We start from the raw sequence: 14,047 nt of genomic DNA on the forward strand, positions 1-14,047 counted from the left end.
AACGTTTCGAATCACACTACGTGATCCATCATCAGGATGAAGAGCAAGAGAAGCACAAAAGTATATTGCAGATAATGGATGACTCAAGAAAGATATAAAGGGAATAGGCCAAGAAAGATAGCACACTCTTCGAGGTTGAAGAAAGAAAATAAATAAAATATAAATATAAATAAAATAAAATAAACATTAAAAAAGGGGGGGGGGGGGGGGGGTGGGAAAGGGCCGAAGGACAAGGGGGTCAATAAGGGAAGACTCCCGAGGATAGATTAGAAGATAAATAAAGGCGACAAAGGAATAAAGGAAAGAATGGTGAGAAAAGACACGGGAAGAGAAAAGAAAGGAAATAGAGGGAACCCCCAAATATGAAAAGACTAAGAGCGCGCCTCAAAATTAGGACTCAATATGACGGGAATAAAAAAGAGAACAATCAGAATAACATAAGTAAGAGACAAGTAATGGTCGAGGAAGAAATACGCTCTAGCTGATAACTATGTGACAAAATGTATAGAAGAGAGGCCAAACCAATAGGAGTGTGTAAGATTTATTGTGCCAATGTGTGTGTTTGAATATTGAAAGGGTCGACTATATATATATATAAACAATGCATTATTATATAACTATGAGTGTGTGCGAAAGAGTATGTGAATATATATACATATACAAGAATCAATATAAAGCAAAAATTATAAATAAACCAACTAAAAAATATAAATGAGGAATAAATATGTGCGGGAGTGGATATATATATATATATATATATATGGTATCTACGAAAGTAAAAGAATCAGCTAAATAAATTAGGTAAGAAATAGGAAATAAATGTGCAGACGTGGATATATATATAAGACTGCTTATATGCAAGTGTACGCCACTAAAGACAAGAAAACCCAAGCTGAAAAAGGACCACCACAAAGGGACAAGGATGAGGAAAGGAGAGACGAGGAGGACAAGAAAAGAAAGAAACAAGCCAGAAGGGAACACCAACAAAAGAGACTAAGACCCCAGTAGAACACCCCTGCCCCAAGCCCACCGAAAGGTGGTGAATGAGAAGTGTACCCCTAGGATCTAAGGCTGCTGCTCTACGCCCATTAGGACCAGGACGCCTCAAAAAGACTACCCCACATGGTCAAAGAGAGCCAAGCTAAAAGCAAGAGCCAACGAGAAAAGAAGAGACCCAAAGGTACAACCACCACCAACAAGGCAGACGGAGAGGAGAAACCCAATTGGAGCACAAGGCGAGAAGAACAAAGAGGGAGTGGGAGACCACCTGGGGAGAAGGGGGGGGGGGGGGGGGGGGGGGGGTGGGTTGAGAAAGAGGAAGGTCAACCCGCGCGAAGAAAGTCTCTGTCTCTTGCCGCCAGCATTGGCTGCCAAGAGGGGTTAAGGTTCCAACCATCGTCACGATTAAGGTTAATGGGGTGTTTGTGGATCTTGACTGCTTCTTTGAGTTTTCTTTTGAAGAAGTTATCTTCCTTGGCAAGCACCTGAGTGTCTTCCAAGCAGATGTGATGCTTGGTCGTGAAGGAGTGCTCGGCTAAGGCAGATTTGCACACTCTATCGTGTCTAATGTCAGCGACATGCTCTTTGATCCGAGTGTGGAATGAGCGGCCCGTTTCGCCAATATAAGGTGTGCCACAGGAGCAGACCACTTTGTAGACCCCAAAGTTGTAAAAAGTGTCTCTAGAGTCCTTGATGGGGGGAACAAGGTCTCTAAGTTTGGCGAGGGGTTTGAAGGCTACACGTAGGCCTTTCTTGGCAAGGATTTTGGAGATTTTGTGGGAAAGGCCTTCAACGAAGGGGAGAGAGGCATTGAGCACTAGGGGGGGACAGGAGGGGGTGGGAGCAGGGAGGGAATGGTGGACGGACTTCGCTTGGTTGAGAGCCCTAGAAATTTGTTTAGGGGAATATCCATTGAGCTTAAAGACTTTGCGGAGGTGGTCTAGCTCAAGGCTTAAGTGATCATTATCACAAATTCTAAAAGCTCTCAAAGCAAGGGTCTTGAGAATGCTCAATTTTTGGCTGGGATGGTGGTGGGATGAGGCGTGAATGTACAAGTCTGTGTGAGTTGCCTTTCTAAATACACGACGACCCAGAGAGCCATCCGGTTTTTTGATGAGGAGAACATCAAGGAAAGGCAGTTGACTATCAGACTCTAGCTCCTTGGTGAAGGAAATGCTAGGCGCTAAGTTATTGATGTGTTGTTGGAACTCTTCTAGTCTGTCAAGCCCATGAGGCCAACATACATTAGTGTCATCAACAAAGCGCTTCCACCACTTAGGTTGAAGAGGGAAGGATCGGAGGGCCAACTCTTCAAAATGTTCCATATAAAGGTTGGCAATGATCGGAGAGAGAGGGGAACCCATGGCCACGCCATCAACTTGCTCATATATGACCCCATGGAAGGAGAAGAAAGTGGATCGAAGGCACACCTCAACCAAACTTGCAATCTCTGCGTTGGTCTTACACTTCACGATTTCGATGGCATCGAGAATTGGGACCTTAGTGAAGAGAGAGACGACATCGAAACTCACCAAGACATCATTACTATCAAGACGAGCATCCTTGATGAATTCGATAAAGTGTGTCGAGTCTCTGACAAAGGAATCCGATTTGCCGACCAAGGGAGAGATTAATTTGGCAAGATGGGCCGCAAGAGGGTATGTGGGTGATCCTATGGTGTCAACAATCGGTCTCAAGGGGATACCCTCCTTGTGAATTTTTGGGACACCATAGATGCGAGGGGTGACTTCCCTAGAGGGGATTAACCTCTTCTTGATGTTAGCATCAAGGGATGAGGCCAAGACACTAGCTTTGACTTTTTTCAAAATTTTAGCACAAGGATTACGAGCCAAGGTCTTGTAGTTCCGAGAGTCCTCCAAAAGGTTAAGCATCTTAGCAACATAATCTTGTCTGTTCATGATGACAGTAGCATTACCTTTGTCAGCTTTGGTAATGACTAAGTCATTGTGACGCAACAAACTTTTGAAAGAAATGAACTCCGCTTTGGGGATGTTGCGCTTAGGAGGCTTGGCGTGCCTTAAGGCCACCATTCCCTCCCTGCTCCCACCCCCTCCTGTCCCCCCCTAGTGCTCAATGCCTCTCTCCCCCTTCGTTGAAGGCCTTTCCCACAAAATCTCCAAAATCCTTGCCAAGAAAGGCCTACGTGTAGCCTTCAAAACCCCTCGCCAAACTTAGAGACCTTGTTCCCCCCATCAAGGACTCTAGAGACACTTTTTACAACTCTGGGGTCTACAAAGTGGTCTGCTCCTGTGGCACACCTTATATTGGCGAAACGGGCCGCTCATTCCACACTCGGATCAAAGAGCATGTCGCTGACATTAGACACGATAGAGTGTGCAAATCTGCCTTAGCCGAGCACTCCTTCACGACCAAGCATCACATCTGCTTGGAAGACACTCAGGTGCTTGCCAAGGAAGATAACTTCTTCAAAAGAAAACTCAAAGAAGCAGTCGAGATCCACAAACACCCCATTAACCTTAATCGTGACGATGGTTGGAACCTTAACCCCTCTTGGCAGCCAATGCTGGCGGCAAGAGACAGAGACTTTCTTCGCGCGGGTTGACCTTCCTCTTTCTCAACCCCCCCCCCCCCCCCCCCCTTCTCCCCAGGTGGTCTCCCACTCCCTCTTTGTTCTTCTCGCCTTGTGCTCCAATTGGGTTTCTCCTCTCCGTCTGCCTTGTTGGTGGTGGTTGTACCTTTGGGTCTCTTCTTTTCTCGTTGGCTCTTGCTTTTAGCTTGGCTCTCTTTGACCATGTGGGGTAGTCTTTTTGAGGCGTCCTGGTCCTAATGGGCGTAGAGCAGCAGCCTTAGATCCTAGGGGTACACTTCTCATTCACCACCTTTCGGTGGGCTTGGGGCAGGGGTGTTCTACTGGGGTCTTAGTCTCTTTTGTTGGTGTTCCCTTCTGGCTTGTTTCTTTCTTTTCTTGTCCTCCTCGTCTCTCCTTTCCTCATCCTTGTCCCTTTGTGGTGGTCCTTTTTCAGCTTGGGTTTTCTTGTCTTTAGTGGCGTACACTTGCATATAAGCAGTCTTATATATATATCCACGTCTGCACATTTATTTCCTATTTCTTACCTAATTTATTTAGCTGATTCTTTTACTTTCGTAGATACCATATATATATATATATATATATATATATCCACTCCCGCACATATTTATTCCTCATTTATATTTTTTAGTTGGTTTATTTATAATTTTTGCTTTATATTGATTCTTGTATATGTATATATATTCACATACTCTTTCGCACACACTCATAGTTATATAATAATGCATTGTTTATATATATATATAGTCGACCCTTTCAATATTCAAACACACACATTGGCACAATAAATCTTACACACTCCTATTGGTTTGGCCTCTCTTCTATACATTTTGTCACATAGTTATCAGCTAGAGCGTATTTCTTCCTCGACCATTACTTGTCTCTTACTTATGTTATTCTGATTGTTCTCTTTTTTATTCCCGTCATATTGAGTCCTAATTTTGAGGCGCGCTCTTAGTCTTTTCATATTTGGGGGTTCCCTCTATTTCCTTTCTTTTCTCTTCCCGTGTCTTTTCTCACCATTCTTTCCTTTATTCCTTTGTCGCCTTTATTTATCTTCTAATCTATCCTCGGGAGTCTTCCCTTATTGACCCCCTTGTCCTTCGGCCCTTTCCCCCCCCCCCCCCCCCCCCCCCCTTTTTTAATGTTTCTTTTATTTTATTTATATTTATATTTTATTTATTTTCTTTCTTCAACCTCGGAGAGTGTGCTATCTTTCTTGGCCTATTCCCTTTATATCTTTCTTGAGTCATCCATTATCTGCAATATACTTTTGTGCTTCTCTTGCTCTTCATCCTGATGATGGATCACGTAGTGTGATTCGAAACGTTGATGGTTAAAATGTATTGTTATCAAATGTTCTCAATTAATTTGATTTTCCTTTTCATCTCTCATATACTAGAGTTATGTTGGTAGTCATGTATGAGAGTTGACTTTAGTTTGTTCAATTGTGCTTGTTTGATCTTGTTCCATCTGAGCAGATATAACTCAAAAAAAACTGAAAGGTGGAAGCAGGCACTCCATAAAGCTTCCTTCTACATTGGCCAGATCATTAGTGATCAGGGGTAAGTGCAAAAAATAATCTTTCCTCTTCACTGCTCTTACTAGATCCATTTTGCGTTTTCTGGCGCCTTTAGAATTTAAGATACATATCTTCATTATTCAAAAGACAGAAGGCTTTGTTAACAAGCCACATTTCTTTCCATTCCTATTTTTACCCTTTATTTATTTATTTATTTATGGCTATTTTATGGCATGAATGGACATTTGAATGATTCCAAACAAGGAAATAAAATAATTTTCTTTTGTATTTGAGATGGGTAAAATGCCACTACATTAGGGTAGAGTAAGACAATCATAGTTCATCTAAGTACTTTTTACAAAATTTAATAGTTTGAAGCATTGATAAGTAGGAGATATATAACAGGATTCAAGTGTGTAATTTTTTAATCAAACTTATCCAGTCATGTTTGTTTCATGAGTAGAGTAGTGCTTCAGGAGAACCCCTCTGTCATTAGATTGAATGGAACACTTAGTGCTCATTGCATCTAGGTGAAACATGGGCAACCTCTCAAAAAAGTCTTGCTTCACTTTTATTAACATCACCTAGATACAATGAGTACTAAGTGTTTCATTCATTCAGAGAGTACGAACCACTACTCATGAAACATGATTCCTAGAATTGACTAAAACATTACACAGTTAAATTTTGATAACAATATCAGTATCTAACTTGCATATAAATCAGAATACTCTAAACAAAGAATTACATTCAACTTAATCTTCATCTCTTATAATAAGGAAAATGCATGAGTAAGGATATGAATAAACTGAAATTCAAACCATTGAGAAGGAAGAACCGGTTTAAAATGAAAATTCAACAAATGAATACAAGTGTGCACCAGAACGAGCACAAACGAAAATTTATGAACTTTACAATCACCTTACCTTGTGTGTGCAAGGGGTAACTAGTGCATGTTTTCATCATCATAATCTGCATTGACGTTTACAATAAACCTTCAGTGAAGGATTCGGGATTTTAAGATGACAGTCACATGAACAGAGCAGAGAATGTGCCGTACAAAGGGAGATGCCAAGTTTTTAAGTTACAAGAAGGAAAATGCATGATCAGGTGCGTCGTGGGAAGGGTATTGCAAAGTTTTAAAAGGACAAAATCATGTTTACCATGACCTGTTACATGCATTTGAATGTGGACAGGCTTCAAAGTTGTTACAAATCATAGTGGATATACACTTCACATGTTCAAAAGAGTATAAATGCCATTTCAGAGTGAAAATTGCATGGGCTAGTAATAATCGTTCTGTATATAATAATCCTGTTGATCAAGCTGTATATAAGCAGGGCTAACTAGGGCTGCAAGTAAGGCACATCCTCAGTTGTGTGCCATAGTGAAGACAGGAACATTATTTCTGTAATTAGTGAGGTCGCAGGAAACAATTTTTCAAGTTAAAACCCACAACAGTTTATAGTTGAGTGCGTCCCTCATAAGGCAACTGCAAGATTGTCAAGACTAATTTGTGGTGGCATACATTGGTCCATGCCTCTGTATGGGTTGATCAAAGAATGTTCTGAAATAAAGAAACCGCTTTCCATAGACAGGTAGAATTTAGATGTTTTATCTCAAAGTCAGCTCGGGTCTAAATGTTATATGGCAACTGAGGGTGGAATTACTAAAAACAGAGAGAGAGATATTTACAGAAGATAATACAATAGGGAAAAAATAAAGAAAGAAAGAATTTGTGGCCTGGATTTATTGAATTAGAGATGTATATTAATATAATAGATCTGATTCACCAATATTTCTTAATGACTACTAAATAGATTGGCAACAAATTACTTTATGATTGACAACACACATGAAAATGGATAGGTAGATGACTCTTGACAGCTAATTGAATCTGAAAGACAAATCTATTGCTAGTTATAGTTTCAGACTAAAACTCTTTGACACATACATGCACAATTCACCTAAATTGAACTTTTTTTGCTAACAATTCAAACATGGTTTGCCATATGTACAATATTTAGTTATATTTTATTCACTTCAGTTAAAGCATTAAACAGTAAATAACAGTTAGTCTTTTGTAATTGAGGAGTTCAGTTATTAATATTTAGTCTTTGATAATCGTTCTTAGCAAATATTGTCAAGTTAAATTCTTATGCAAGTCCTTACTTTGGATGCCTCCATTTTTTCTACTGGCCTTTTCCGTCCTGTCTTTTCATCAAATAGGTCCAAATCATTGTTATCATTACGCTGTTTAGAAATCTGATATCAGTTCGTAAATATAATTACTATAACCATTCTAATAAGTAGCATCAGAACTTGATCACAGCTTCAAATCTCCTTAAATTATATTGATAAAGAATTATTAAACTAACTACTAATATTTATAACAATTACAATCAAATAATAGACAACCAAAATGTATATTACACCAACCAAATTCAACCATAAAAGAATGCAGTAGATTCAAATGTATACAATAGGTATCCAGAGCAGGGAGCCTACAAGTTACATGTCCCCGATAACCTAAGGAAGACACACTTGCGAACTTGAGATAGAGTGACTAACTTTCTACCTCTGAAGGAGCTTACTCAGAGTTGTTCTCAATAGACTACATTTTTAAACAAAGGCTAAATCTGCTGCAGATAAAATTTCAGAGGTAATACATGGGCTTTTGCAAATGCATATAAAATTAATATCAAATATGGGACCAATAGTAGCAAGAGCCATTAAAGCCAATCCAGGTTTGGTAGGCAAGGGTTTTGTGTTTACACTTTCTTTTCATAAATATAAAAATATATATTTAATCATTCTGGGGATAGATTCTGGTTTCATTTCTTATGATGTGGGAATCTTACACTCAATAAGAATTGATTTCTAGTAGAATCTTTGTAAACCATTCATACATACAAAAATAGAAATATCTTGAAAGAATTGTAAGAGGTAGTATTTTACATAGATTCATAAATTTATACTAAGAAAGAAATAAAGTAAATGTAACTAACCTATATTTGAACATCTCTTCCACTATTTTTATTAGAATTATATATATATATTTTTATTTAGATATCAAACCGCTACAGATATTGTCAAGTGACAATTGACAAAGTATGCATATTTGCTTATTATTTAATGCCCTACGGTAGAGAACTATCGGCAAGGATTCAGATTTTTAATGAATCAAACTTCCCTAATATTTTTACTATTTTAGTTTTTAGTATTTAATAAAGCTAGATGCAAGTTATTTAACTTACTAATTTATTAAAAAAATCTCAACTTCAATTTTCAAAACCAAAATCATATTTTAAACATTTATCATTCTAAATTTTCAAATTCTATTAATAAATCTAAAGAAGCCTACCATTTTTGGGAAGAACTTAATTGCTTTAGAACCTTATTGTAATCGCTGTAGGCAATATTCTATTGCATTCACTTCTCCTAAAACTTCCACCAATGATAGATTATTATTTTTCTCTAATTGACATATTTTGTGGAAGCTATTTTCATACCACATTTTTTAGCCACGATTTTTGGAATGCAGATTGTAAACAAGCCTAAACATAATGAATGAAGATGAATATTGATTTTTATTAAATATTTTATCTCAGTCCTAATTATTTCATTTTAAAACTTAATTTAATACTAAATTATTATTTTTGGATTTTGTTGATTTAGTTATGAAATTTCATTTAGTAATATTCACTATTCTTTCATATTATTACTATTTTTATTTTTTATTTTTAATATTAATTTTTAGTTAAAATTTGTGATACTACTGTTTTAATAGATATTATTATTAATGTTAAATATTTTTATCTTAATTAATATAGCATTAAAATTAAAATTTCAATAATCTAATTATTTCTAATATTGAATTAAAAAGAAAAGTTATATTATAAATAATTTCTAAACTATTACGACAATTCTATGAAATTTTTACATTTTATAATAGTGTAAGATACTACTTTTGAATAGATATACTGTTTTAATAGATATTATTATTAATGTTAAATATTTTTATCTTAATTAATATAGCATTAAAATTAAAATTTCAATAATCTAATTATTTCTAATATTGAATTAAAAAGAAAAGTTATATTATAAATAATTTCTAAACTATTACGACAATTCTATGAAATTTTTACATTTTATAATAGTGTAAGATACTACTTTTGAGTTTAAGTTTAGTTGTACTTTTTAGGTTATAACTCTATCTGTCATCTCGGCAGATAATAAAAAATAAATTAAAACACTTAAATTAAAGGTTGCCCTTACACTTCAATATTTTCACGTTTTTCCCTTACCATGCATTTCGTTTCCTTTATTTAATGGTGTTCTACATGTTCATTGCTCAGGGATGAGGGGAAAGCATTGAGGAATGTGGTGAATAGTGTATTGGGAGGATCGAAGGATGATTATCCTGTGCGTTTCAATGAAGCTGACAAAGAGCCTTACATAATTGCACTTAAACTACTTATTTGGGTCATTCTCCGATTTTATTTTGGATACGGCACTATTCTATTCTTTTGCTTTATTTCTTGGCTTTTTGTAATGGCTTTTATCTATTTGTTGTCGTGGCCGAGACCAAGAAATTGGATGCGAAGGCTTAGTCATATATTGTTGTGGTTGTAACAAGTTATAGTATAGGAGAGCAATTTATGTATTGGTGTATTTATGTAATGGAATGTAAATAAAATAATTTGTATTCTAATAAAAAAGGTTGTATATTCAAGAGATTTATTTAAAGTTCAATTTTAGTTCTTATAGTAAGTTGTCACTTGATTATTTTGTTAAGTCATATGTAGATTCTAATTTACTTTTTTAAATTTTTGTAAATTTGAATTATTATTTTTCACATCAGGACATTCACCAATTCTAAGGAGGATGATTGTGGAAGAAAATAGAGAGTGAGTCTAGGCATTTACATCAACCATCCGACAAAGAGACAACTTTTAATTGTGGAGAATGACATAAGTTAAGACACGACAAAGGTGACACATTTAGTGGAGTATGATAGCCTTTCCATTTACATCCAATATAGATACAAAGGCATGGGTGTCCCTCTTTAGGGGTCAGATTCGTAGGTCAAAGACATGTTAGAGAAATAATATGACATATAAGGTAGACCCTAAATCACCCTTGACACCCATTATTTATAGAAAGAGGCTCTATTTTGAGAGGAGAATGTAAGTTATGGCATGAAAAGCTTGTTTAGACTAAGGGAATGGTGATTACAACATTGTATGTAGAAGGAAAATAAAGAACAAGGGGTGAAATTGGAACTATACATGGTTGATGGAATAGATCTAAGTGCTAAGCATAGTTATTTTTGATGCAAATTAGGGCATAGCAAGACTATTAAGTGAATGTGACATAAAACAATTAGGAGCATAGTAGATGACGATAAGATAATGTGAGGAGAAGAGAGAGAGGTAGTGAGAGAAAACATGAGAATGTAACAGAAAGAAGGAATATGGCCAAGAGTCATTAACAATATTATGCATTAGGAGAAGAAACAAGTTATGACTAGTGTATGAAGTTGTTTATTTATTCTAATATATAACGAGAAACAAGAAGAAGCATTTTCTAGATTGATTTGTTGTTCAATCAATCTAGTCAAACATGAGAAATGGGTGAATATATAAGTCCTCATCACCAATAGTTTTATGGCTAATACTTATAGAAATAAATGATCATGGAAAGAAATTCAATGCTACATCCCATATGAAGTTTATCCTTTTGTGATATCAATATTTATGAGGTGATCTTATGTAATGTTATAGTTTTCTTCTAATATATTTCCTCCATTGTATTGAGCCATGTAATACCCCTCTAATCTTGAAAAGTATCCGTATAGAGTTTGAATATAATATGTACATACATTTAGGCTATTTTGGAAGATAAGGTTATTTATTATAGACCTTTTTTTCACAACTTGACAAATACCTACATAGGTAAAACTATAAGATAACATATGATTTGTACCTTTTAACATTCTTAACATGAAAGAATGGTGAACCTTTACTCAAAAATTGTCTGTAGGTAATCGAATCGACTATGTTCTTATAACATGTTTAGAAACATTTCTACCCTTATCTTACACATCCTTGCTTGCTTATGATGTTTATAATTTGTTTTAGATTTGATCATGTTTTGTATAATGTTATTAGAAGATTAAATATATGGTTTAAATATAATGTTTAATTTATGCACCTTTCTTTATATCTTGCTTAAAATTCTAATTCAGTGTCATGCTTTGGTTGAACATGTTGTCTAATTTATGATTATGATTTGGTTTTAAGATAACCCAACTAACTTATTGTGCTTTATATACATGTGTGCTTACTCGATTTGGTGTCTCTTTTGGATGAGCGATGGTGGACATAGTCACTTATTTGGGATATCTACATGATGTCACACTCCTTCCTTTTCGATCATTGTTTACACACACACACACATAGACAGATGCCACACTCCTTCCTTTTCGATCATTGTTTGCACACACACGCACACGCGCGCACACACACACACACACACACACACACCCACATGCATATTTATTGTATCTCGCTAGTTGGTGATGCAAGTGTATATGCAGCAAAAATCAACTTCAACTACCTACATAGGGCTGAGCATGCCTCAAAATACTCAAACTAGTTATTACTAAAAGTGAGACAAAATTATGATCCATATGGGAACCCTGAGCTTAGTATCCTTGATTAGAGAGTCAACTATCAATTGGGGATCTTTGAGATTTTACCTCTAAAATAGGTATTATGACATTTGACTTGTACACTGGTGGTTTTACACATAGTTTTGATCTTGAGATGGTATTGTGATACATTAATATTTTATTGTAATTTTTGGTAATTTTAATCTCATGATATTTTAAATTAACGTAAAAACAAGTTTTGAGGGGACCTTAACCCCCTTACAACTAGTTGAAAGGATAAAACAATAAAAGAAGCTCAAGTTTTATAATGACTTGGAGCCTACAAGTAAACGATCAAAGTTCAAAGCCAGGTTTTACAAGGACTTGGACCACTAGGACCAATAACCCAACCAACAACCATGGCCCACAATTAAGCTAGCTCTTTGATCACCTTCACTTGTTCCTTACTAGCTACCACAGTACCTTGAAGGATGTACTCCATAGCCAAACCCAAAGCAACAACAACTTTCTTAGTACTTTTCCTAGTGCTCTTACTTGGGCCACTGGGAAGCTTAACTACAATAGGGGAGATTATTTCCTCGTTTCTTCTTTTACCAATGCTCGTAGTAGCTACACATAAACTATTTCCATCCTTTGACCACTATCCTTAACCAGTTGGCCCAACTCCATTTCATAGGCCTTTAACTTCTTAGGGATATTACCCACCTGGTTCTCCAATAGAATTCTTTTATTTATTTCTTCATCCAGGTTATTTTGGAGCTCCTCCATCTTTTTCTTGAGAATTGTGATCTCATTATATAGCCATGAATCAACTTGGAGAGAAGCATGAGCTTTCAGTTTAGCCTTATGGAGGAAAGAAATATTCACCATGTTATTGTCTTCTTCATTGGCCTCATCTTCACACTTTTTCTCTAGGTTAATAGTCACGTCCTAGATATCATTAAGCTTTAAGTAATCGCCTTTATCTAAACCATCTTGAGCAGTATTATTCTTCTAGCTCTCCTTGTTCATTTTCTAATCATTAATCACCAAGGCATTTCTCTTAGCATCCTTTTCCTTTCATGAGTTTTCGAGGAGCTTTACCTCATTAATTTTAATCTTTGTTTGCCTAACACTTTGAGTCATGATTTCTTTATCCTCATTCTAGTCTGAGGGTTTAGAATGTGACTTAGTCACCATTTTCCCATCATTATTGCTTTCCTCATCTTCTTTACCTAGAGAAGCTCTTCGACTACTAGAATACCCATCTAAGTTGGAACTGAGATCACCAGTTTCTATTTCAACTTCATCTTCTTCATTTTTCTCCAAATCCACAGCTTCCTCATTAACCTTCTGAGTGTTATTAGCCAATCTCCTTCTTATAACCCTTAATTTCACTGCAACCCTCCTCAGTTTTCACATTATGGGTTTAAATTTTTTTGGCGCTTATTTTATCAAGAGGCTCTTTCCTAAAAAATTTCCTCTTCTTATCCATGACAAGTGAGAGCTTCACCACATTCTTTCTACAATAATCTTCAATTAACAAAATAAGACCTTCATGAAGAACATGCCCAATCTCTTTTTTCTACAAGAGTGGAGGCTATTCAACAACAAAAACTTCAAATAAAAAGGAAAAGATAACCTATCCTTGTACCAAAAATGGTTGAATAAAAAGGAATTTATGAACCCTTTTTGACCTGCCATCTAGAATAAAATACTTAAGAACACAAGATAAAACACCTTGCTAAATTACCTTTATATGTTCCATCTTGTAGAAATCCCCGTCCTTCACTAGCTTCTTTTCCTCTTCTTCATTTTTTGGAAAATTCTTGAAAGTTGCATTTGATATGCTGGTTTCCTTCTTAAATTTTAGGCCCTCCATAGGAAGGCCAGTAATATCAACAATGAACTCCTCCATCAAGTCCATATAACCCCATGAAGAGTTACCCTCTCCCAAGACCAATTCTTGAAGAAATAATCAATAATATGTGGTTTAAAGTTGTGCAACTTCTCAATTTACACAATCACCTTATGCTTTTGGAGAATTGCCCACACTGCGTGCTTAGCTTTCCATTCTTTGCAACTAGAAGGCTCCTACTTCCTCGGCTTACCACCCATGATGCACCCTGCTCTGATAAGTCTGCAAAAAATGGTAACAATAATAGAAGACGATTTATCTTTCAATTCAAACAAGCTTTTCATCTTAAAAAAGTGCCCTATCCTATTGGTATTTATGAAACACACTCCCTCGAGAAATGACAATACATTTTATTAATGCCACTACTTGCCATATTAATCC

General features: G+C 36.0%; 1 protein-coding gene and 1 pseudogene across 1 annotated transcript; one reads left to right on the forward strand and one right to left on the reverse strand.

The window, feature by feature from the left end:
- Positions 1-1,322: 1,322 nt before the first annotated feature.
- LOC149540687 (uncharacterized) lies at positions 1,323-3,050 on the reverse strand. The gene has a single exon (XM_089802730.1). The coding sequence runs from the start codon at positions 3,048-3,050 to the stop codon at positions 1,323-1,325; it is 1,728 nt and encodes a 575-aa protein (XP_089658856.1).
- Positions 3,051-3,509: 459 nt separating this feature from the next.
- Positions 3,510-14,047, forward strand: part of LOC149540688 (protein CTR9 homolog pseudogene) — a 67,256-nt pseudogene continuing 56,718 nt past the window's right edge.

The sequence above is a fragment of the Cupressus sempervirens genome, chromosome 9 (assembly GCF_028749045.1).
Source record: "Cupressus sempervirens isolate cs-2001-9-10 chromosome 9, ASM2874904v1, whole genome shotgun sequence".
Classification (NCBI taxonomy): domain Eukaryota; kingdom Viridiplantae; phylum Streptophyta; class Pinopsida; order Cupressales; family Cupressaceae; genus Cupressus; species Cupressus sempervirens.

Excerpts from the sequence above, each read along its gene's own strand:
- LOC149540687 (XM_089802730.1), bottom strand. The coding sequence starts at position 3,050 with ATGGTGGCCTTAAGGCACGCCAAGCCTCCTAAGCGCAACATCCCCAAA.